Source organism: Bufo bufo, chromosome 1 (genome assembly GCF_905171765.1).
Source record: "Bufo bufo chromosome 1, aBufBuf1.1, whole genome shotgun sequence".
In the NCBI taxonomy this organism is placed as follows: Eukaryota; Metazoa; Chordata; class Amphibia; order Anura; family Bufonidae; genus Bufo; species Bufo bufo.
Window position 1 is genome coordinate 665,637,354 of NC_053389.1, and position 27,098 is coordinate 665,664,451.

At 45.4% G+C, this 27,098-nt stretch overlaps 1 protein-coding gene across 1 annotated transcript in view; it reads left to right on the forward strand.

Moving 5' to 3' along the window:
* The first annotated feature begins 260 nt into the window (after positions 1-260).
* TRPM7 (transient receptor potential cation channel subfamily M member 7) overlaps positions 261-27,098 on the forward strand; it is a 146,919-nt gene continuing 120,081 nt past the window's right edge. The window contains 1 exon segment of the mRNA XM_040415068.1: positions 261-454. Within this exon segment, the coding sequence (XP_040271002.1) occupies positions 452-454 (3 nt within the window). The 5' untranslated portion in view covers positions 261-451.

Here is a 27,098-nt window from a genome sequence, read left to right on the forward strand (position 1 = left end):
TCGTTATGACCACCATGGCTGGAGTAATAATATTTGGCTTTTTCTCGCACTTTCATTATCCCGATTCTCTGCTGCACAACACATGCCCTCCAGCGGTTTGTCCTAGGTGATTGTGCCGCTGTTTTGGCCACGCCCACGTCACCAAGGCTCCTCCCCGCGGGCGGAGCGACATTCCACCGCGCTCGCCACTCCAGCTTTGTGATGGCGTGAACGGCGCCTGACGTCACGGTGACACGTGACTGACAGCCAAGAGCTCTCCGTCCTCCTCCTACTCCGTCAGTCCGGAGTGGTGGCTCCATTATGAAAGACTCATCCTCCGCTGAGTCCGGAGCGGAGACGGCTGCTGGGCGCGCTCTTCGATCGGCCAAGGGATCCTTCCCCACACGAGACATCTCCGATAGATGGCTGAACGTCCCGGAGGAGGCCCGCCTGACACTTCACGGTGAAGAGAATGGTAGGCAGCTGTGCACAGGCCCCGAGCGCCGGCCGGTCAGCAGTGGAGGACGGTGTGCTGCCTGCGGGCACTCATGGCTGCGGGACCGTTACTGCCCTGGAGCCGCGGTCATGTGCGTTATCCCTGTGTGGGGGTCACCTCTCCGCATCCCTCCACGTGGCCCAGGCTGATGGCCATAGACTGGTACTCCCATGTCATAAAGTGACGTCATATCACAAGGCGATGACATCACTTGATGAGTGCCCCCTCACTGATCCAGAGAGTGAAGGAGTCCCAGCCTGTATTATCCTGGCCACCCTGCTGTGCATCCAGGATCGGAGATTGCCCGGTGGTGATGGCATATTGCTTTTAGAGATAGGAATACCCCCTTAAAAGGGAACTCTACTGTTGGTTATCTTCTGCTATAGATTACTCCGAGGACTTGTGGGGTCCTGTGAAGTGGCTGGGCGTCTACGTGCTGCTGTTTTCTGTAACTGATTGACAAATGTCCGAGGTTGGACTTCCCCTTTAAGTATGTGTAACAGTGTAGGTGATTGCTATTGCAATAATATTTTTCTGGGGGATCCCTTTAACTTCATATTCCATGTAAATATAGGGTTTATTACTGATGAAGTCACCAAGCTGTGCCCACTAGAGCCAATGGAATGGGCAGTGAGCCCCTCAGCCAGCTGGTTACCTAGGTAGGGTGGCGCCTTATTCTGGATCATCCTCCATGTGCCCTGCTGGTGCGGTTAGCTGTGAATGTCCTTCGGCCACTGGCATGATGTGCACAGATCCCTTTCACTTGTCTAAGGCTACTCTCACACTGGCGTTTTGGTTTCAATTTGTGAGATCCGTTCAGGGCTCTCAGAAGCGGTCCACAACGGATCAGTTTGGCCCTAATGCATTCTGAATGGAAAAGGATCCGCTCAGAATGCATCAGTTTGCCTCCGTTCTTGCAGCGTTTGGGGTCCGCCTGACGATGCGTTGGCAAACGAATCCGTCCTGACACACAATATAAGTCAATGGGGACGGATCCGTTTTCTATGACACAATCTGGCTATGTTATGGATAATACAAACTGATCCGTTCTGAACGGATGCATGCGGTTATATTATCTGAACGGATCCGTCTGTGCAGATACATGACAGATCCGCACCAAACGCGAGTGTGAAAGTAGCCTAAGCAGGGGCGTAGCTAAAGGCTCATGATCCCTGGTGCAAGAGTTCAGCTTGGGCCCCCTCCCCCTTCACTCAGCGCTGATGCACCTAGCTTTTCTGGTGCCCGAGGCAAAAATTGAAATTAGCAGACAACCCCAAGACCTACTTGGAAAACATTCCATACAGCGCTACAGAACATACAGGGTAATACAGCGCCACATATGTACCTCTTATATCCAGTGACTTCTCTTCTCTGATGTAGATATTCTCTTTCCTCTTCTTCTCCTGTCAGACCAGACCGCCATGGTGACTTCTTTCAGCCGCGCCTCATCTCTGCAGACATCTTACTTTCCTACTTTTCGTTCCTCACCTTCTCAACACCCCATCCTGCCACCCCCAATACTGTGTCCACTGTGCTCCCCAATACTTTCCTGCAGAAACAGTCCCCCTGAAAATACTGGTACCACACAGTGCGTCAGTACACAAAAAATACCCCCTTGAGGTCAGACCCCCATGTAAAACCCTAAATGAGACCCCTCCATCTCAGACCAAACCCCATTTAGACCTCTATGTCAGACCCCAGTTTTAGACCTCAGATCAGACCCCCCCATTAGACCTCCATGTAAGAACCCAACCCAATATCAGACCTCAGATAAGACCCCCATTAGACCTCTAGACCACCATTAGACCTCCAGACCCCCAATCAGACATCTACCCCTCAGTGAGACCACTCCAGAATCGCCATTAAATCTCTCCAGACCCCCAATAAGACCTCCATATCAGACTGTAAAATAATAAAGTAACTTGCCTCTCCTGCCACCACTCTCCCTGTCTAGGCTCTCTTCTCAGGGCCCGCGCTGCGCAGTCACCTCCTGCAGCGTCAGGTCAGCGTGCGCTCTGTACGTCCTGACGCTGCAGGCAGCCAGGACACAGCAGCGCGGGCCCTGGGAGGGGTAAGTACAGCGCGCAGATCGCTTCACCCCCCCTCCTGCAGACTAGTGAGCGCTTCCATTATTGAAGCGCTCACTAGTATTCCCTTTATAAGATGCACTGCATTTTATAAAGGAAAAGTACAGCACTGAATGGAGCCTCCAGTGCAGATGTGAACAAGCCCTTAGTGGTTTCTGTAGGTCACGCAGAGTTTTCTAGTCCAGGATAGCAGATCTGCCTGGTTATGTAGAGATACGGGAGCAGGCTAGACAGACTTGGATCTGAGGAAGCTGGCTGATGCCAGGCTGTGCCCAGATACAAGTCTAACCGGATGGATTGCTAACACTTGGCCTACGGGTACATGTACACAGCGCTATTGGGGGTATTTACTAACTGTCCTTACTCTGGTTTAAGGCATAAATAAATAAATAAGCAAGACCCCGTTTTGCGCCCAAGTTTAATGGCAGTGTGACAATCTTGTTGCACATGCGTTTTCACGCTGTCCTCGTCACTGGGGAGTGGCAGGGGCGGTGTGAGGGTGTGTGTGAATCAGTCATGAAATCTACGCCACCTCGTCATAAATTTAGTGCGTCTTCTGCCATCTCAAACGGGCCTAAAACCACCCCCATTGTGTGCACAGATGTGTATGAGGGCACACAAGGAGCCATCGTTGTGCAGGGTAGCGGTGTTACCCGACATAGTACAGTTTTAGTATGGGCACCACATTTGTTATGTGTCATACCCATGTCCATGTGTGTGGGGCACGGTGGAGATACACACTGGAAGATCTGCTGTGGAACACACCCTATGGGCACAGTCTTCTCTTGACCGAGCGAGTTCTTTAGACCTCATGTACACTACTGTATCCATTTTGCAATCTGCAAATTGAATATCCGGTCCGCGTGCCTTCCGCATTTTATTGCGGGACCATTGACTTCAATGGGTCCGTGGTCCACATTTTGCAGACCACTCTATCTTTTTGTGGAACGGACATATGGATGCGGAAAGCGCACGGATGACCAAAAAGATAAAACATGACCTATACTTGTCCGCATAATGAAGACCACAGACCCATTGATGCCAATGGGTCTGCAAAAAATGTAGACGCAACACAAACGGTATCTGTATTTTGTGGATCCGCACTTTGCGGACTGCGAAATACATACGGATGTTTGCATGAGACCTGATGTTGCTGAGAACTTGGGAATCATGCCGCAGCCTGTCACTATTGAAGTGGCCTGGGACCTTTGAAAGCTCTGGTTATATATAGAAGGTATTCGGGTCCATTCAGGGTGGGGGTAGGCACTCTACAAGAAGGGGCATGCCTGAAATCCTCCTGTGCATGGGGCTCGCTTGGAGCGTCCGTGCTTCCTTGTCTGCAGGGGATCCTTTGTATTCTAGTCGTCTCGGTTATAAAATAGTTAACTGCAGCTAGCGAAGAACATGAAGTCCTCAGGTTTACAGCACATGTGTCCTCTGGTTATTGCCTCCTGTAAATTGCGACATCCACCGTGGCATTATCTGTGACCATCGCTGTGAACTGAGAAGAGTTAGGGCACGTCCCCTCACCTTTTGGGGTTGATGTTTTCCTTGGCAACTAGAAAGTACCCATGCTTAGAGCAGACTTTACGGATTAAACCTGACAAGTGCTTTATTGTCCTGTCCTAGTCTTTGGTTCACATTGCAAGGGCTCGTCTTACTGTGGAGACGCCGGGCACAGCGCACGGTTAATACTAGGACTTATGTCACTTATTTGCATTTAGATGAAATGCCCTCTGCATGGCAGTTGGGAGGGATTGCGTTTTGGGTGTCGGAGCCTTCCACCGGCCAGATCTGCAGTAAATGAGAGATGCATGGACTCTATGGAGACCTCAGTGAGGGCATCATAACGTAGCAGCAGACACACGGAAGTCAGCGGTGTGTCATTCATCAGCTAAAAGCAAGTGGTTGCTGAGAATCAGCCTCGTAATCCTCAAAGCCTGGGCTTAGAAAAGAGTCCTGGCTGCCTGAGAAGAGTCAGTTATTCATGATCTTCTCCTCTCTCCACCCACCTTTTGGATTGACGGTCTTCTCCAAAGGTTCTCTCTAGGAGAGAACCGCCAATCCTCAGCGGGTGGAGAGAGGAGAAGGTCATGAATAACTGTGACTCCTTTCCAGGCCCAGCTTGTGATGACTGATGCTGGTTCTTGGAAACCACCTTCAATGACACATCACTAAAATCTGGGAGTCTGGCACTACTTTTAGGATGCCCTCAGTGATGACTGCACAAAGTTCCTGGCAGGTTCCCTTTAAGGGCTCTTTCACACCTGCGTTCTTTTCTTCCGGCATAGAGTTCCGTCGTCGGGGCTCTATGCCGGAAGAATCCTGATCAGGATTATCCTAATGCATTCTGAATGGAGAGTAATCCGTTCAGGATGCATCAGGATGTCTTCAGTTCCGGTACGGAACGTTTGTTGGCCGGAGAAAATACTGCAGCATGCTGCGCTTTTTGCTCCGGCCAAAAATCCGGAACACTTGCCGCAAGGCCGGATCCGGAATTAATGCCCATTGGAAGGCATTGATCCGGATCCGGCCTTAAGCTAAACGTCGTTTCGGCGCATTGCCGGAGCCGACATTTAGCTTTTTCAGAGTGGTTACCATGGCTGCCGGGACGCTAAAGTCCTGACAGCCATGGTAAGTGTAGTGGGGAGCGGGGGAGCAGTGTACTTACCGTCCGTGCGGCTCCCCGGGCGCTCCAGAGTGACGTCAGGGCGCCCCAAGCGCATGGATCACGTGATCCATGTGATCACGTCATCCATGCGCATGGGGCGCTCTGACGTCATTCTGGAGCGCCCCGGGAGCCGCACGGACTGTAAGTATACTGTTCCCCCGCTCCCCACTACTACTATGGCAACCAGGACTTTAATAGCGTCCTGGGTGCCATAGTAACACTGAAAGCATTTGGAAGACGGTTCCGTCTTCAAATGCTTTCAGTACACTTGCGTTTTTCCGGATCCGGCAGGCACCTCCGGCAACGGAAGTGCATGCCGGATCCCAACAACGCAAGTGTGAAAGAGGCCTAAAGGGGTATTCCATCCTGAGGCATTTGTCACCTCTTCGCTGGATGCGACCTTCCTCCGATTACCAGACTCTGGGCTCGACCACTGAGACCCCTGCCGATCGGCTACAAGACAGTGGCTAGGAGTCGTTTGAATTGAGCAGCATTTAAGCCTATGCCCTGCTACTCCATTCAAAGTCTGTCACTGACGGAAACAGCCGGGTGGGTTTTTATAGTTTTACCTGCTCTGCTTTGGGTTTAACCTGCACAGGTTGCTTCTGATGGTGGTCAGATTTATTTATAGGAGCCTCGGTGTTGTGGGCATGCTCTCTGTCTTGTGCAGGGAGGGGGAGAGAAACTGTGACATCGCCTGTTGTGGATACTGTGTGATCTATTCAGAGGTGTTATCTGTTATTGTAATCCTGCCTGTGATGATAATGAGAGGATTGCTGAAAGGTGATAATCTACAGAACAGGGATCTTTCATTTTCTTATTACTTTGTTTTTTGATAAACCACAGCTTTTTTGTCTCTGTAAGAAAGTCTGGAAAAATCACTGGTAAAAGTAATGGTATTTACTATAAACCAAAAAAGATGCTTGTGCAGCACTCTTAAAGGGATTATCCACAGTTTACTACCCCCTTATCCCTACCCTGTTGGACTTGTGAAGAGAACTATACTTACTTGTTCCCTGTTGCCCCGCATCCATGCTTCCCGAGCTGTCTTTACGGTCCCATCATGTAAGCCTCCTGCGCGTGCTGGGTCATGTGCACTGCTGCAGACAATGTCCCCCAAGAGGCACATGAGCCAACAGTGACATGCCATTGACAGCAGCGCACGTGACCCCGTCTGTGCAGGTGGGAATTAGACGTAATATGAAGCCTGGGAGTCCAAACGGAGCAACGAGGAGCTTTACAGGTTCCACTGGTTAAAGGGGGGAAACAGAATAAAGTAAAACGTGGACAACCCTTTAGGGAACGTGTATTACTGACGACTGTAGTGGGCACTAGAAGACAGTTGGCAATGTGTTCTGTTTGTTACACTGCTAGGACACTTTCAGAACATTGTGACATTGTGACCCTATCCTAAGGGGCCAGTCACACAACCTTGTACATGCCACATTGTGGTGCGCACGTGGGTCCGCAATCTGCAAAATGCAGCAAAGAATAGGATGTGTCCTATCTTTTTGCAGTGTGGCCGCATGGACACCTAACCTCTTTGATTTTCTTACTATTAATATCCAATGAAGGTCCACCTTTTGGGCCACTATAAATGAAATTTGATTGAATTTGCACCTGTAGTTGTCTAACAACATGTCAAATTTTTTTCTCATTTCATGACACAAAGTATGTGTGTGTGTGTGATATATATTTTTCATTTTTGTATATACACACACACACATATACACACACACATACACACATATACACACACACATACACACATATACACACATATACACAAGTGTAAAGTAGCAAAAAAGCAGCTCTCAAAATCAATTAAAAAAAAATGAAGAAAATGCTTCCCCCCCATAGTCGCAGTACCTGGGCCTGTGGCCTCGGCATATGGCAGACCTTGATAACGACTTCCTGTAGAGAATTAGCAGGAAGCAGAGGTCTACAGCACAAATGGCTGAAATGTGTTGTACATGCAGAAACCCGCACGTTTTCTTTTTTTGACAGGATGTATCCTTTAACCAGGTATCGAGATGTGCTGGAAGCTGTAGTTCTCCAAGAGCTGGCAAGTGAGACACCAGTGATGTGGAGCATTTACGCGGCTGCTTCCTCCGTGGCTGATCACGCAGTTTTCGCTGTGACCGAGTGGTTGATTATTTAAAGTATCCGTCCTAAGAAGCGTTCCTAGAGTTGCTTCTTTTGAAACCACATGTAAAAGAAGCACAGACTTCATCAGCCACAATATCTTAGTTCATGAATGTGAATTCTGAAATGTGCATAAAAATGTTTTAGGGTCTTCTTTTTTTTTTTTTTTTTTTTTTTTTTTTGGGCAAAAAAGGCTAAAAAAAAAAAGGCAGATTTAGATTTTTTGAGAACTTTTTGCCCATATCGTTTGCTTTTAGACAAAAGTATGTGCTCCCCTTCTCTATAGAGCTGTATGGGTAAGTGGGTGGTGGGGGGGGGGGGGGGCAAGCAAAAACACAATTAAAAACAGAAAAAAAAAACTGTAGATCTATGGAAGAAAAATCAGGCAGTGAAGAGAGAAAAAAAAACGCCAGGCCCAGGGCATGCAGTGAATTTGGAAAAAAACACGCCATTGGGGAAAAAAAAAAACACACTTCAAGGGTGAACAAACGCCACTTCTACAAAACCGCTCTTTGTTCTGCGTTTTCCATAGACATCCATGCAACATCTGGAACTGGCATTTTTGCCCCAAAAAATGCCAGCAGAAGATCCCACAAAAAATCTTTGTGTAAACCCAACTTAAAAATGTAAAAGCAAAACCATTTTTATTTAGTCAAGTGTTTTCCCATCATTTTTACGCCACTTAACTGCTCGATACCCATACATTCGCCGCTTCCATTTGCTATTCCAAAGGAAGGCAAGTCATTTGTCTGCCGCAGCAAATTGCCGCCTTTTACGCATGACGCATCACTAGCAGGCGCCAAGGAACTGCTAGCGTCACATGCTACCCCTGTGGATGACACACTGACATCATCGCGTAAGGAGTGGTGTGAGAACACTGCGATAAGGCCTCATGCACTCCGTATTATAATTTTTTTTTGCCACAACCGCGTTTTTTGCAGATTGGCTGTGAATTTATTCATATCAATGGGGCTGCAAAAAATGCATACAGCACAACATGTGCTGTCCGCATCCGTATGTCCGCATTTCTGTCCTGCAACAAAAAAAACCTGAACCTTCTGTTGTCCGATTTTGACAATTGGGCTCACAGAAATTGCGGTATGCACCCGGCCGGTACCCGTATTTTATGCATCTGCGGTTAACGGACCGCAAAATACATACTGTCGTCTGCACGAGACCTAACAGTAAAGTGTATTGAAGACTGATATTACCTATATGAAGCTCCCCCAAAAAATCTCTGTGAGGGCATATAAATTGTTCATTCCTGCTGTGGGTTTTCACTACTGATTTTACCCTTTGTGATGCATGCAGTTAGGGCGCCTTCACAGGCGACAGATTTTGTGGCAGAAAATTCCGCTACTGAAAATCCGTTTCACTCACCTTCATGGGGCTTGTAGAAATCCATGTGCTTGCTGCCCCATTCAAATGAACAGAACTGATTTTCAGTCGTGGAATTTTCTGCCACGTGTGAAGGTGCCCTCAGGCTACAAATTCACACCGATCCGTGCTGGGGATGTTCGCCTGTGGTAATCCACAGCGTATCATTCCCGCGTGGACATACCCTAACACGTATGGCTGCTGTGTTCTTTTTCCAGTTATGTGAGGCCAGGCTCACATCTGCGTTGTTAACTCCGGCACTGTAATCCGGTCACTGTATCTGGCGTACATGCCGGACAAAAAAATGCTACACGCAAAAGCGGCCAGATTACAGCCGGAACCCATTACAGTGAATTGGGATCCGGCACTGCACGATGGTATGCTGCTATGCTGCTATGCTGGATATGCTGAACTCAGGCAGTCTGTTCCTCCGCCGGCCGGCCCGCCCTCCCTCCCTTGTATTTAACACATTCGTGGCCAGTGCGAATCCCCCCCCCCCCCCCCCTAATTAAAATGACCGACCCCACCAGCGGAGAGTTCTGATCGGAGTCCCAGTTTAATCGCTGGGACTCCGATCGGTAACCATGGCAACCAGGATGCTACTGCAGTTCTGGCTGCCATGGGTAATTAGCAATTTTAGAAGCATTATACTTACCTGCGGTGTCTGTGACCGGCCGGGCGGTCCTCCTACTGGTAAGTGAAAGGTCTGTGCTATAAGCAATGTGCCGCACAGACCTTTCACTTACCAGTAGAAGGAGCGCCCGGCCGCACTGGCCACCAATGTGTTAAATACAAGGGAGAGAGGGAGGGGTTGCCGGCCGCACTGGCCACCAATGAGTTAAATACGGGGGGGGGGGGGGGGGGGTCTGCAGGGGGCAGTCATGTACACAGTTCTTTTAGTATATTATTTCTAACCTGAAGCGTCCCCATCACTATGGGAACGCCTCTGTGTTAGAATATACTGTCGGATCTGAGTTTTCACGAAGTGAAAAATAAGATCTAAAAAGCTTTTATGCAGACAGATCAGCGGATCCGTTTGTGTGAAAGTAGCCTACGGACAAGGATGACGGACGCGGATGGCAATCTTGTGTGCATCCGTGTTTTTTCACGGACCCATTGACTTGAATGGGTCCGTGAACCGTTGTCCGTCAAAAAAATAGGACAGGAAACACGGATCACGGATGCGGCTGCAAAACGGTGCATTGAAAGTCAATGGGTCCGCAAAAAAAAAACGGAAAACAGAACAACTGCCGTGGATGCACACAACGGTCGTGTGCATGAGGCCTAAGACATCAATCAGTTTCTCGGCGTAAGACCTCTATTAGTTGCCCATGAATGGTTGCACTACTGGGTGATAAGGTGAGGTAAGATCGCCGGTCTTTGTTTCCCCCTGCGGTGGTGGAAAAAGCAACTAATTCATAGCGAGGCTCCGGCCTCGTCATAAATCCGGCGCACCTTCGGCAGTCTATGCGCCTGGAATAAATTCTACTCCAGCCAGAGTCGTTTTCACTCTGCTTTTATGCCTGTTTCCAGGTGTAAAAGATAGTAAATGTGGCGGGCACAATGTCTCTGCCCTAACCTGGCCCCCACCACTCAAGTGGTGAGCGTGGTGCAAAAACACCAGTGTGACAAAATATTGTCACTCAAGGCGTTTAAAAACAGGTGTTTTTTGTTTGTTTTTTTTGCTCCACAAACTGGCATAGATGACCCCCAAAATGCTGCTAATTTCTGTTGACAAGGTGGGAGATGGCATCTGACAGGCTGCAAGGGAGCCAGAAGGTTTTTCCTTCTACTGAAGATGGGCTTGTCTGGCGTTCTGCATGTACACACGTTATCTGTGCAGCGCACCCTGCTGTACTGTTATGTGGAGGACAGATAGTGCTACTTGGGGCCATTGTATGTCCTCACTTGGGACATGTCTAAACTGCTCCTAGCCTTTGTATTGCTGCAGCACATTCCTAATTCTTATCTCCCATGGCATAGTCTGACCTGCTGGAGGCCGTTCTCAGAGAGGTCCTGCCTTCCCCATGTTACAGAGCTTTCTCTGCACCAGGAAGGCACCATTAATGAGTCCTCAAGCTGCTGGCTTCATTACAACAATCTAGCTCCAGAGGTCAATGCTGGATCAAAGAAGCCGATGTACCTGGTCAACACCAAGGCGTGCCTCTCGGTAATCTTTATTCTTGATTAGTCTTCATTGTGGTATAAGGTGGAACATATCAGGTATGCTGTAGAAAAGGTACAGTTGGCCATAGCTAATAAAAGGCTTGGGTATGGTGGCACACTGTGGGAAGAATTTATCTTAAAGAGGACCTGTCCCCTCTCCGGACATGTCTGCTGTAGTAACTAGCTGCATTCCCCATGTAATACCAATTCTGGAGCCTCTATTCTTATGGCTCTGTGTTCTGCCATTCTTCTATTATTTCTACTGGAAGTTATGAATGAATCCTCAGCACCTTGCAGTAAGGGTACAGAGGGGTGTTACCAGTTGGGGTTGTGTTCCTGCACAGCCCCCAAGAGGAGCACTGATTGGACAGTCGGACACGCCCACTACTGGTAACATCCAGCAGTACTTTTACTGCAGACTGCTGGTAATTTATATGTGAACGGCACTACATAGAGGAATGAGAATAGCGTGGAGCATCAAAACAGACCTGTAAATCTGGCGTATTTTTAAACAGAACATTTCTCGTCGAGAGATGTTACTGAAGTTGTTTTACTCCACACAAGAAAATAGGTTAGACCTCCAGGAAAGGCATAGGGGCCTATTCACATGTCGGTGATTGGAGCTGAAGCATGCTCTACTTTGGTCTATGTTGCAGACCAAACATGCCCATTGAAGTCCGAGGGACATTCATTAAGTTAATTATGGCACTATTGTGGCGTAAAAAAGTTGCTTTTTTTATTTATTTATTTTTTTGGCTTCTCGCAACTGAGGAAAGGGGCGTGGCTTAGAAGTTGGTGCGACTTTGTGCTGCTCGCTGCATTTACTATAACTTTATCCAGGAAATGGAGGGAGTTATACCAGAAATCTACGCCAGCCTGTAACCGACGTACACTTCAGTTTCTGGCGCCCGGCAGGGCAGAGATGCGCCTGATTTTGTTGAGGCTTCTGGCTGTTAATAAATTAGGTGCATCTCATGTCAGCGCAGGAAGACTGGCGGATGGATGCGCTAACCTTAATAGATCTCCCCCAAAGTGTACATGAAACTACTTACTGAAGGCTCAGGAAATCCCCTATTGAGCCTAGCAATACTGATTACGGATGACGCCTGAAAGGGCCAAAAACGGGCACTCAGACCAACAACAGACTTCTTCACGGATGAAACGCTGAGGTGCATTTACGTAGGCTACCGGATCCATGCTAACGCTCCGGCCCCATCCACTATAATGGGGGCGGGCTGGAGGGGTGGCCTCAGTACGGCAAACATGCCGAGAGGCGGCCGGACAAAAACCACAGCACGCTGCTCATTCTAGTCATCATTATAGTGTATAGGGCCGGAGCGGACTTCCAGCGGCAGGGTGGGCTAGCGTTATCATTGATCTGGCTGTTCCCCTGCCGGACCCTGCTGCTGCCAGTATGAAAGTAGCCTAAGGTGTTTACACCACTAAAAAAAGTAACAAATGAAAAAAGTTGCAAAATAAAGATAAAGGTGCTTGGCAGAAGGGGCCGGGCTTCTTGCGGTCCTCCAGATTTACTATATCTGACGCTAGAAAATGGCGTAAGTTCTAGGGGACGTCTGTCACCTCCTTGTCAGCATGGACTGCCAGAGAAGCGACTCCTTTATTAAGAAGCATCTGTCTATTAATAAGTTAGATGCAGAGGGATCAAGACTAGAGTCTTAAAAAACGTCCTCACTGACTCTATTTTTATGGGCATAAAACGGACATGGATGTGTGAATAAGGCCTTAGATGACCGATTGCTCTGATCTGTGCTTTTGTATACACTTACTGTATGTTCCCCATCTCGAGCATCTTCTGTGCACATTCAGCCGTTCCTCTATTATCCCTCTTGCAAATGTAGGAATAAATTGACAACTGGGTGTTACCACGGTGTGTCAGGCAGGGGCGAAAGATGGCGCCCAGTTATGATTGTATTGATACAGTTCCTGTATCCTTCTTCGCCCAGGCTAGGACCTGCTCCTATTTTTGGTAATTAATGATGGCTGGGGGAGCAGACTTCCCAAACAGAAGTGTGCATAAGGTGCCGTGACATGCTTGTGACCACCTGGTTTACATGTTGATGTATGGCACATTTCCCTATATAGTACGAGGCTTTATTTAGAGTTGTGACGCCTTAAAGGGAACCTGTCAGCAGTTTCATGCGACCTTAAAGGGGTTATCCAGGAAAATATATTTATGACTTATCCTCAGGCTAGGTCATCAGTATCAGATCTGCGGGGGTGGGACACCTGGGACCCCCGCCGATCAGCTGCAGTTTCTTCCTAGGCCATGTGACATCACCAAACATTGGTCACATGGCCTAGTTGCAGCTCAGCCCCATTCAAGTCAATGGGGCTGAGTTGCAGTACCAAGCACTGCCACTATACGATGTATGGCGCTGTCTTTGTAAAGCTGCCGGGAGCCTGCATTGTTCACCAGAGCTCCGGTGAGTCCAGTGGCTCCCTGAAACAGCTGATGGCTGGGGTGACAGAGCTCAGACCCTGACGATTGTGATACTTATGACCTATCCTGAGGAGAAGTCCTCATAGTCACTTCTCAGATAACCCCTTTAAGCACTGGACGCATAAAACAGTGAAAGGCTCCCTCATTACATTGTGCTTGTGGTTTACGCTGCACTATTTCAGTGAAGACTTAGGGCCCCATTTATCCAAATTGTTAGTCCATAGCAACCAGGGGCAGATTGGGAACATAAAGTGGCCCTGGAAAAAAATACCTAAAAATGGCCCCATATGATAGGATGGTCTAAATTGACAGGAGACGGGGCAACAAAAGTAAGCGGGTCAGCGATACCACAGTGCCGCACAATATATTGCCCCAAAAGCTGTCCCTCTGAGTTGGCCATCAATAGCTGCCATTTTCTCTCCTCCTCTTCTAGTTGTTTCCGATTAGGATTTGGAGCAGGGGGCTTAGGAGGTGAGATGCGGGACATTGAATGCAGGAGGGCATGTTGCTGGCCGGGTACACGAGTACCGGATTCTCCTAGTTAATTACCACTGCCCTTACTATGTACCCAGCCAGCAGCAGAGATGGGCCCACCAGGAAATTTCCCTGTAAGGTCTATGGCAAATTCGCCCCTGTTAGCAGCCAATCAGAGCTCAGCTTTCATTTGCCAAAGGACTCTGAAAGATTGAAAGCTCTAATTGGTTGCTATGGGCAGTTTGGATAAATGAAGCCGTCGCTGCATCTCCCGGCCGTGCAGATCACAACATCCAGCGACTGGGAGGTGGGGGCCAGCTGGTTGTATTAAAGGGGTTTATCCCGGGATTGGGGAAACAAAAGTGGTGGTCCCATGATTAATGAAAAGACCTCATACAGTACATGACTGTGTGTGAGATGGCCCAGTCCTGCACTGGTCCAGAGATCTCCCCACTCATTGTTCCAATTGCTTTGCTAGATTTATACCAAGCTGACAGCTCAGGAGGCAAATGAAGGATGGAGCTGAGCAGGTGCGTCCACCTCAGCAAAGTGGACAGAAAAATAAGTAACAGAACAAACAGTAGGTGGCGCTATACAGATACATTTTATTAAATAGCTTACTGGCTAGAATACATTTTTAATTACCTGTAATTACAAAAGTATCCAGATCCAGGTGCTGGTTGGAAAGCTGCAGAATATTTTTTTTATGGGACATCCCCATAGAGCAGAAATGGTGGCTAACATATCTCACTTATCTCCAGCGATTAGGCAGGAATAGAAACCTACCCTGTAGACCTTGTTTCTCCTAAGGCCCCTTGCAGACTCGCAGAGAGGCACACCGCCTGGACTTCCAGCGCTGCCGGGGTCGCATAGCATTATATTGATTTATGATCTGGAATGTATTCGATAACAGTGACAGCATTATGTCAGTGTCATCTAATACATTCCAGACCTCTAAGGGTTACAGAGCATCTTAAATCCGTATAATGCTGTGTGAACCCGGCAGTGCTGGAAGGTCGGGCCAGGTGCCTCTCTGCGAGTCTGCAAGGGGCCTAATAGAAGTCTATGGGGTCTTCTTGTCTGCTGCCTTGGATCATGACATTTGGGGGGAGTCGGGGGGGATCTGTCAGTCCATACAGATCATCTAGTAAGCATCTACCTACTGGAATCTAATGTCTTCTTCCATCATGCTCTTTTCTTGTGGCAGCGTTTCTCTTTGTGAGCTCCTGATTTGCAGTAAGTGGCAGTGGTGGTGAGTAGTTGTAGCCGTGACTCATGAGCAGGGATCAGTCCTCCTGTTTTAGTATATCTCCGCAGTGTGTCAGTGGATGATGCCAACCTGTCAGTGCCCTTGGTGGGTGTACATGCTGGTTCTTGAGTGTGCAGAAACGTGTGACTATTTCTACCATGATTTATGGATGGTACTTGCTGGCATTGGGAGGGTGTCCATTTAAAGGACACCTGTCAGCAGCTTTGTACCTATGACCCTGGCTGACCGGTTATATGTGCGCTTGGCAGCTGAAGGCATCTGTGTTGGTCCCATGTTCATATGTGCCCGCATTGCTGAGAAAAATTATGTTTCAATATATTAAAATGAGCTTCTACGAGCAACGGGGGCATTGCTATTACACCTAGAGGCTCTGCTCTCTCTGCAGCTGTTGTACCCCCTGCACTTTGACAGGACCATGCAGGGAAAACATCATCACACCTGGTCCTGTCAATTAAAGTGCAGAGAGAGCAGAGCCTCTAGGTGTAATAGTAACGCCCCCGTTGCTCCTAGAGGCTCATTTGTATGTATTGAAACATTATTAACATGGGACCCACACAGATGCCTTCAGCTGCCCAAGCGCACATGTAACAGGTCAGCCAGTGTCATAGGTACAAAGCTGCTGAAAGTTGCTTTTTAAAGGGGTGGCCCCATAGTGACGACTTATTAGTCACAAGAATTGTTTGATCGCTGGTAGTCCAACTGCTGGGGCGCCCACTGTTCACCAGAATGAAGGTCCCCGAGTTGCCCTTTTGAATGGAGCAGTGGTTATTCATGCGTTCTCTGTGGGACTGTGCGGTATAGCCAAGCGGTGCACTTGGCTTCCTCAGTCAGTCCTGTAGAAAATGAATGGCGCTGCAGCACGCATGCATGTGCTATACTGTGTAATGGTGGTAAGTTCCTGTGCTGAACCCTCATTTGGCTGACCGCTGTCCTCTCTGACCCCCCCAATAAACATGCAGTCTCAGCGGGGGAGGGAGACAAGCTGGTGCTATAGGTCTAATGCACATGGACGGCTTCGATCCCTGTTCACACCACCATGTTGTCCCTACATCTGTTCCAGACTTTGCCCTGTGTGCACTACACTTTCCAGCGGTGCATAGTGCCCTGACAAAATGTCTGACACTTCTCGCTAGGTTACATTTGAAAAGGGAAGGTTACTTTGCTTTTCGGGAACAATCTGTTGCTGTAGAACTGCGTCTAAACGAATTACTGTATGTGAGCACAGGTGGCCGAACACATTTGTGCATCAGGAAGATTGGGGCAGATTTGAGCTATAATTTGTGTATGTTTATTTATTGTAGGCATTTATATAGCGCCACTATATTCTGCAGCGCTTTACAGACATTGACAATGGGGCTCCCTATCAGTATGTGGAGTGTGGGAAGAAACCCATGTCCTTGTCCGGATTCATACCTGTGAGGTCACGTCCCTCCTACTGGTTCTGGCCATAAACCTCCCTAAATGATCAGGGATTGCAGCATGTCTATCGCTGGCTTCAACTTTTCTGTTGCAAAGGTTGAAATCTGGGGATAAAACCTAAAGTATAAGTATTCCTGCACACGGTGCAGATTTGTGTGCATAAAATCTGCGCCAAAACCGCACATAAATTCACACTATTTTTTATTTTTTTTTGCAGTTTTTGGTGCAGATTTTTTGTTAACCCCTTTTAAGTCTACAGGGAAAACCACTGTACATAAGGTGTGGAATATTACAATTGACAAGCTGCAGATTTTAAAATCCACACAGCGGGTCAATTCACGGACGCAGAAATAAAAAGCAAAGTGTACAGGAGGTTTGTCTAATCTCCTTTACTTTGCCAGTACTGAATTAGGGCTCATGCACACAAACGTATTTTTTTGTGTTCATCCGATCCGCAAATTTTGCAGGTTGGATGTGGACCCATTTAGGCTACTTTCACACTGGCGTTTTGGTTTCCGTTTGTGAGATCCGTTTTGGACAGCTTGTGAGAGCCCTGAACGGATCAGTTTTGCCCTAATGCATTCTGAATGGAAAGGATCCACTCAGAAAGCATCAGTTTGGCTCCGTTCCGTCACCATTCCGCTTTGGAGGCGGACACCAAAACGCTGCTTGCAGCGTTTTGATGTTTGTCTGGCAAAACTGAGCCAAACTGATCCGACCTGGCACACAATGTAAGTCAATGGGGATGGATCCGTTTTCACTGAAACAATCTAGCAGAATAGAAAACGGATTCGTCCCCCATTGACTTTAAATAGTATTCAAGACAGATCCGTCTTGGCTATGTAAAAGATAATACAAACGGATCCGTTCTGAACGGATGCATGCGGTTGTATTATCTGAACGGATGCGTTTATTCAGATCCATGACGGATCCGCACCAAACGCGAGTGTGAAAGTAGCCTTACTCCAGTGGGGCTGTAAAAGATGTGGACAGCACTCCGTGTTCTGTGGCATCCGCAAAAATATAGAACATGCCCTGTTATTGTCCAAGTTACGGAAAAGGATAGGACTGTTATATTATGGCCCAGATGTTCCATTCTGCAAAATGCGGAACGCTCCTGGCCAGTATCCATGTTTTGCGGATCCGCTATTTGCAGACCGCAGAACAGGGCAACAGTTGGGTGCATGAGCCCTTACACTTGCGGTTTTTCGCACCAAAATCCATACGGAAAAACCGCATTTAATCCGCATGGTGTGCAGTCATCCTAAAGTGACATGTGAACTGAAAACCTGCGGCTCAGGTAAATTTCAAGATTCATCCACTTTGCCGGTACGCTCTCGGCTTAGGGAGTCCCACATGGTGTACCAGGACAAGATACTTCAACCTGCCTCCGGTTCGGATGCCCTCACACATGCCGAAGTTTCCACCAGAAAATCCGCAGGTGCAGATTTTTACAAAGCTGCAGATGTTTTTATTTTTTTTGGTGTGAATTATGATGCGGACTTTGTTAAAGATTTTCTGTACAAGAATCTCGCTCCATTCAATTCAATAGGAAACAAATTCTGCGGAAAAATCTGCAAACAAATCTGTGCAGAATTTTTCCGCTTCAGAATTAGTTTTCTTATTGAATTGAATGAAGAGATTCTCGTACAGAAAATCGGCAATACAACCTTATTAACACAGTGGAACGCAACGCAGGGGTAGATGATTTTCAGCCGCATAGGATAACATGGGAGAAATCTTCATGTTACGGGATATTGTGGCGGAAAATTCCTCACTTGTGACTTGAGTGCACCCTTAGGCTCCTAGAACTACTTTAACATGGTGGTCCCTGGAGCTTGGCAGTTGTCAGCTTTATTTTTGGGGGGGGGGGGGGTAGTAGTCAGAGCCATGAGATCCAGTTTAATTAAATGATGGAAATAAAACCATTTGAGAGCGCTTGTGTTAATACTGAGTAAAATTTCGGTCTCGCTGTGGGGTTTAGGAGCGTTACTTGCCGTTGAGAGAGGACGGCACATGAGATCTTGGCACTGGCCCACCGTGGCTAGAATGCAGAATTCAGAATGTTAATTCTGTAAATTCCTGAGGATAAAGATTATCTGCATATTGTTTTTACTCCGTCTCTCTTGGAATCCGGGTTTTGTTTGATTTGTGTGTAGAAGCCGGCAGCTGAACTTTACCTTCATCTTCTTCGTGTTCCTTTAGTAATGTGCACTTCTTGTTGTGTAGATTTATACTTTTAGATCACTTGGGGTCCTTGCATGAATTTTGTATGGTGGGGGTGTTTTTCTTTGTTAATTTTTTTTTAATTAAAAACACCATAGATGTCTTTTTTTTTTTTTGGTACTTGCATTTTTTTGTGTTTTTGTGATGGTTTTCTTTTTGCAAACAGTGGTCTAGTTATAGGTGAGGTGTTTGTCAAAAAGTGGCACAAATTTCGTCTTCTACACTTTTTTCCAACAAGGGGTGAAGCTTTGCAGGAAATGTGGCATGGCATAAGGGTGGGTTCACATCACGTTTTAGCCTCCGTTTGACGCATACGGTAGAAGAAAAAAAAAGACACCAAAACGCAGCAGACAATGTTCTTGTATCCTACAGTCTGGTAAAAAAAATATATATTTTTTTAACACTTGAAGTCTATGTTGAACAGATGCCACTGTATGGCATCAGTCTGAGGCATCCGTTTAACGTATATGTTTTTTTATGGGAAAAACGTGATGTGAACCCACCCTAAGATGCGCCATTTTGTCTCAAAGTAAGCCAGCCAATGGTCTTTAGTATTAATAAATCTGGCCCACTGTGTTTGGCCACTAGCGCTTTCTTTATGGTATTGTTACTCTATAGAGAAGGTAATGTGAAACACCACAGCTCCAGTCTTCTTTTCTTCTTTTCTTTTTTTTTTCCTTCGCATTTGCGGCCAAGAATAGGACATGTTTGATTTTTGGAATGGACATACGGATGTGGAAAGCACACCATGGTGTCCACTTGTGCTGCATATGAACTTGTCCTTAGGGCACTGCTGTGTCGCGGATGAGATGTGGCTATGCGGCGTACAGGCTGCTGCAGGCCCTTAATCAACTAATAAGGACCGCAGTGCATTGCAGCTGCTGCATGGTTATTAACAATGCAGTCCTTACAGATCAGAAGTTAGTGTCTATGCCGGGGGTGTCCTATGCTCCTATGTAATTGTATGAACAAGGCCTAAAGTTTCCCGTACAACTTGTATATAAGACTGCAGTTTACGTCTAATACCGTACAGACCACATATATTTTATCTCCGTATATGCACCTAGGCGCCGCACAGTGTATTACCTGTCATTCTGTACCTTAACCTCGTTCCTGTATACCTGGACTGTACAATACCTATATACCTTTCCACGTCTGCAGAGAGCTGTAGACTTTTTTACTTGCATCGATGTATTATGACTCCTTTGAACTGACAGACTGGTCCGGGTATTGATCGAATCCCCATAAACCTAACCGAGATCGTATCTTCTGACCTTCGCTGTGCTTTTCTAGTTGGTGAGGAAGTTTCATGTGACGGATATTAGAGTATCTTGAACATGTGCTAGTAAGCATTTTATAAAGTGTGCCTTCATCTTCCATTATCTATGGGCTTATACTTCAAAGTGGTAGTAATGATTTATTAATAATACTGTTGGGGTGAATGCATACCACCGCTATATATTTCCTGCACATAACTGAGATGAACAGATCCCATTGACTTCAATAGAGCCTGTTCAATTTCCATTCCGGAACCTCTTTTTCCACTGGACCAAAAGTCCCGGATGCAGGATTTTTTTGACGGCATCTATAACAGAAGCCCTGAACAGAGCCTCCAACACAGATGTGAACGAGCCCTGACGTGATGGGACCGTCCATGGAGTTTTTTTTTGTTAGAGAGTACAATAGTGCGGCATTCATTTCTGTGGGAGTTCTGGAGTACAGGGCCCACCTATCTCTGGAAATCCCATATAAATGAATGGAGCGGCTGCACGGATAGGGATGACCTTAACCACCGGAATACCCCTTTAATGCAGGCTGAGATGGCAATAAAGGGTGCATATTTACATGTGGTGTCTGTGTAAATAATAATCCATATCAGATCGGCCGGGGGTCCGACATCGGGCACCCCCACTGATCAGCGGTATGAGGAGACGGCGCGCGCTGGGTGCCCGTTCTGTCTCCCGTCTCTCTGACCTGATATTGATGACCTGTCCTGAGGATAATGTAGAGCAGCACAACAGTACCTTTTTGTATGGAACTCTAGGAATGCATCAGCCCAATCCACAGGGGTCAATACGATAAAGTCCAAATAAAATGGCAGCATCTCCAATCCAGCAAGGTTTATTCACAAGTGGTACATGAGACCGCACAAAGGTCCAAAAGTGCAACATTTCAGCTACATGGTAGCCTTTTTCAAGCTACTTATGAAGTGTAAAACAGGAGTATATAAAACACATTAAATCCCTCCTCCCATACCAATATGCCAATAGAATAGTTAATTAGAACATACTAACACCCGTGTTGAACAGATCCACCAATGGCCAGTGTTTGTGCCGTGATAGTCATCACTGGCCGCCAATCAATAAAATTCCCATTACTTCCAGAAGGATGGCTGCAGCTGTAAACCCCATGTCGCGTACATGTGTATTATTTTGGCGTTCTCTTATTCGCAATGCGCCCGCTCGATGAGGTTCTAATTCTCCCTCCTCCAAAGCTGTGACGTATCCCCCATCACGCGCTTCAATGCAGATCACGAGATCGCATAGCGTCCACGTGACCTCACCGGGAACTTCCTGATATTAGAGGCGTCTCCATCACCATAGAGGCCAGCCTCCTCCTACAATCTATCCGCTGATTTCAACCCGAACAATAGATCCAGTGGATGTCCGGCATATTGATCAATGTAGGACCGCTATGTAGTCTAAAGAAATAGAAGCCAAACCCTACAACTGCATGTCTTCATAATCGCTAAATTCATATCGCGCTTGATGGGGGATCCAGAAGCCGTCCAGCCTTCACCTATAAAACACAGATACAAAATTAGAAAAAAAGACCTATTTAAAACAACTTTAAATCAGACCTTCATTATACACTCTTATGACTGATTAACATTATTTAATACCACTCACATTGAACTCTGTTTAATCCATATGGTTGCAACGCTTTCAAGGTGAAAATCCACTTAAAGGGAACCTGTCATGTGGATATTTGATTATAATCTAACTAATTATATACAATCATTAACTACTGAAAAGTGCCTTAGATGTATTCACTTACTGGTGTGATAGATGGTTACCTCATAATATACACACAACGATGCCACATGCCAATGAGCTGATTTGAGTCCAGCGTGATGTCAGTGAGTCCAGCATTTCAGAGCTATAGCCACTCCCCTGCCCACCTGCTGGTGATTCATATAACTGTCATTCGGCAGCAGGTGGGCGGGGAGAGTCAGGAGCTCATGAATATTCAGGACTCATCATTATCAGCTGGAGCTTTTCAATACAAGATGTTGGCAGATTGACTGGGTCAATTAAAGAAAGTGGCCCAGTATTGTGCTAAGAGAATCAGTCACTTATTTATGTTTCCCTTAGTTAGGACACCATAAAAACTGGTGACAGGTTCCTTTAAGTTCTTTCTCCTAAGTATTGCTTCTCTGTCACCACCTGTCCTCAATCACGCGAAATCTAAGTTGATTAATCGAGTGTCCGCTCTCCACAAATGTTTGGCCACTGGTTTATCCATAATCTTTTTCCTGATGGTACTTTTATGTTTATTTATAATCTCCATGGTCTTCTCGCCAACCTAAATTAAGCTGCAGGGACACTGAATCATGTAGATCACATCCCGTGATCTGCATGTATAGTAGCCATTGGTCTTAAATACTTGCCCAGTATATGGCTGTCCGGAGGTATTCCCTTTAATCATATTGCTACAATTACAACAGCTAAGCATGGAAAATTGCCTAGCTTGCGTGGGGCTAAATATCGTTGTCTAGCCACCTGTACACTACCCACATCTGATTTTCACTAATCTATCTCGTAGGTTAGATTGTCTTTTATATGCCATCAGAGGTTGTACATAAAACGCCTTCACTGAGGGTAGACCTTTCTGTGAAATGTGCCATTCTTTTTTCAAAATTCATGCTATTTGGCTCTGTGGGTACCATAAGTAGAAACAAATGGAACCCTCTGTATTTCACTAACTTTAGGGTTCACTTGTAGGGTAGTTCCCCTCGCTGTTTTAGTCACCCTATCTTGAGATCTCTGTAGTAATCTATGTGGGTAACCCCTATTCCTAAACTTCTTGCACATTTCGTCTATTCTCAAGATGGATCGTTGCTCATCCGATACTACCCTCCTTACTCTAAGTAGTTGGCTCCATGGGAGTGATTCAATCATTCGCTGGGGATGACAGCTGTCATATCTGAGCAAATTATTTCTATCTGTAGGCTTCTGATATAAATCGGGTCCAATATGGCCATCTTCCACATATACCATCACATCCAAAAATTGTAATCGCTATATTAGACCACATGGCTGTCCCCCGCTTCTGTGGATAATGGGTATCCCCAAAGAGGAAATAATTCCTCCTGAGGACCACCTCGAGGAGCTGGAGGACAAAACTGTGCACCAGTCGGAGAGAATCTGACATGTAATTTGACAGATGTAATATACATCATACAATGTCTATGTAATAAACAATACATTGGTAGAACAAAACGTACTTTAAAGAAGAGAATATCTGAACATATTAACAACATCAAAAATGGTCTAGAACAACATTCGTTATCTAAACATTACAAGGAGTTCCACAATAAAGACCCATCAGCACTTGCCTTTATAGTTCTCGAAAAAGTGAGAAAACAGTGGAGGGGGGGAGATCATATAGCATCTATGTCAAGAAGGGAATCCATGAGAATTTTTGACTTTAATACTTTAATCCCCAATGGTCTGAATGCAGAAATAGAACTCTTTGGATTTTTGTAGAGCTGGGATGGGTGCCCTTCTTGGAGGCGACATCGAGGGACGGCTGTTTACCAGGACCTCTATCTTGCCTCCAACGGAGGCCCCAATCCTCTTGCTCCTCTCCCAATAATGTCCACCTGAAATGAGATAGAAAATGAAAAAGAGAAATAAAAGAAAAAAAGAGAGAGAATAAAGAAAATGGAAAAGAAATGAGAAAAGTATATATAAATTGAGAGATGATGATGTAATAAGAAGGATCTAAAATAGTTATGTTTCTTTCTCACTATGTCCTTTTTCATTATATAAGAACATGAGTGGATATAGGTACAAGTGCGGTTTTTTGTTTTGTTTTGTTTTTTACACGCCTCACAGATGGAGACTAACTAGTGGGGAAGCACCACTGGAAGCCTTATAGTTCTCTTATTAAGAAGGTAGAGATGTAAAAGGGTTAATGAACAACTAAAATATGTCAAACTATTGGCCCTAGGGCAATTTGTTACAGAGGAGAGAATTTATCTTCTCCTTGTTCTCTCTACACCTTCTCCCCTTATTACTGAAGAAAATGTATGCTTAAAACGCACCAGCAAATGCGTTATCCAGTATAAGTGGAAGTAGATTTGTACGGTTAAATAGATATCTCCACATCTGTTCATTATGTATAATGATTGCATAAACTGTTTTTTTTTTTATATATATTTTTTTTATTTTGAATAAGTCAGTATACTTAGTCAAGGGTATAAGCACAGTAATGTGAGGATCCATTCCACCTCTTGATAGAACACCAGAGAGAAACTTGCTCCACCCATGGTTTTTGGGTATAAAAAGCATGAATATATGGATTACTGTTAGGAGCCACTGAAGAAGGAGCTTGTTGCTCCGAAACGCGTTGTCACGACTACAGTAATCCAGAGAGACCCCGGTACAGCCACAACTTGATACAGTAATGCAATATCCGAATCCTGATCCAAAGCACACGAAACAGCGAGCTGCATCGGCGATCAAGTAAAAAGTCTGATCACGTGGGACGCCAAATGCAGGGAAGGTACCGGCTGTACAGTGTTCATTTTAGGACAGGGTCAGATATCGTAGTCACATATCAGAATAATGTCAGTGTGAGGCAGACTCGGGGAGTTAGGAATACTGCTCGGACAGCAGGCCTACTCCAGAGAAGCCAGCAATGTTCTTAACACTTAATCTTATGCTACAAAAGAAAGGCGCACAATCTGTATAATTACCTAAAGCATAGTGATAACAAATTGTCAAGGTATTAATTATACAATTATCTACATCCACTAAGCAATATAATATATACAAACTATCAATTATGAGCAATGATCATTGACATCTGGATCAAGTTATCTTTCTATGCTGACAATCCTCTGCGTTGATTTATTGAATTGGACCAATCAGATTGCCAGTTGTATCGCGAAAGAACATTAATTATTTATTATGAGTATTGATTCATAAATCAAATTGCATACAACATTGGGTTTAATCACTACTTATTACATTTAATCATGGACATGAATTAGCAAATGGAATCATGATGTATTGACATCTTTTCCCATGGCGTCTACAATCAATGAATATTCATCCCCCCCCCCACCTCTGGATATAAAAAGGACGTTCCTTTTATTTGACTTTTATATTTTGTGCATGAAAATATAAATTAGGACTATATTGTGCTTCCCTTCCCTTTGGATTCAACTATATTTGTACATGGGTCTGGATGTGTTCCTGTCCCCCTCCGGTACAGACAGTCCCACTGCTCCTCACTGAGCTAGACAGGAATACATATAAATGATCTCTTGTGCTTATATTTTTTTTTATACTTATTTTTTTATTATGTTTACTACATTTATTTTTTATTTTTTTTATTTCCTACTATTACATAGTAACATAGTACATAAGGCCGAAAAAAGACATTTGTCCATCCTGTTCGGCCTGTTATCCTGCAAGTTGATGCAGAGGAAGGCAAAAAAAAAAACAACCTGTGAGGTAGAAGCCAATTTTCCCCACTTTAGGGGAATAAAAAATTCCTTCCCGACTCCAATCAGACTAACTCACCCTCTCTAGTAGCTATAGCCTGTAATATTATTACACTCCAGAAATACATCCAGGCCCCTCTTGAATGCCTTTATTGTACTCACCATCACCACCTCCTCAGGCAGAGAGTTCCATAGTCTCACTGCTCTTACCGTAAAGAATCCTCTTCTATGTTTGTGAAAACCTTCTTTCCTCCAGACGCAGAGGATGTCCCCTCGTCACAGTCACAGTCCTGGGGATAAATAGATGACAGGATAGATCTCTGTACTGCCCCCTGATATTATTTATACATAGTAATTAGATCTCCCTCAGTCGTCTTTTTTCTAAAGTGAATAACCCTAATTTTGATAATCTTTCAGGGTACTGTAGTTGCCCCATTCCAGTTATTACTTTAGTTGCCCTCCTCTGGACTTCTTCAGCTCTGCTTTGTCTGCCTTGTTTACAGGAGCCCAGAACTGTACACAGTACTCATTTGTGGTCTGACTAGCGATTTGTAAAGTGGTAGGACTATGTTCTCATCACGGGGCATCTATGCCCCTTCTGATGCACCAGTTATCTTATTGGCCTTTTCCATGTCAGTGTTACCGAGTGTTTTACCATTTAGTATGTACGGGTGACTTGCATTATTCCTTCCATGTGCATAACTTTACATTTGTCAGTGTTAAACCTCATCTGCCACTTATTTGCCCAAGCCTCCAATCTATCAGATCCCTCTGTAGCAGTATACTGTCTCTTCAGTGTAAATGACTTTACACAGTTTAGTGTCATCTGTGAAAATTGATATTTTACTGTCGCAAGCTCTCTACAAGATCATTAATAAATATATAGAAGAGAATAGGGCCCAATACTGACCCCTGAGGTACTCCACTAGTGACAGTGACCCAATCTGAGTATGTACCGTTAATAACCACCCTCTGTTTTTCTATCTCTCAGCCAGTTACTTACCCATACTATTTATTGTTGGGATAATTTTAATTACATTTGTGTGTGTGTATATAATATATATATATATTATATATATATATATATATATATATATATATATATATATATATAAAAAAGATGGCAGCACCGTTCACAGAAAAAGGGAATGGAGGTGCAAAAAGCCCAATGTGGATAAAAGCCAATCCAATGATGCAGACGTAGAAAAAGGGCAGCACTCCAATAGATAAAATATCAAAAAACTTTATTTACCCATAAGGCTATAGCGACGTTTCGGCTCTAACACAGGAGCCCTTCCTCAAGGCTTGAGGAAGGCTCCTGTGTTAGAGCCGAAACGTCGCTATAGCCTTATGGGTAAATAAAGTTTTTTGATATTTTATCTATTGGAGTGCTGCCCTTTTTCTACGTGTATATATACACAGACCAAAAGTTGGACACACCTTCTCATTCAAAGAGTTTCTTTATTTTCATGACTATGAAAATTGTAGATTCACACTGAAGGCATCAAAACTATGAATTAACACGTGGAATTATATACATAACAAATAAGTGTGAAACAACTGAAAATATGTCATATTCTAGGTTCTTCAA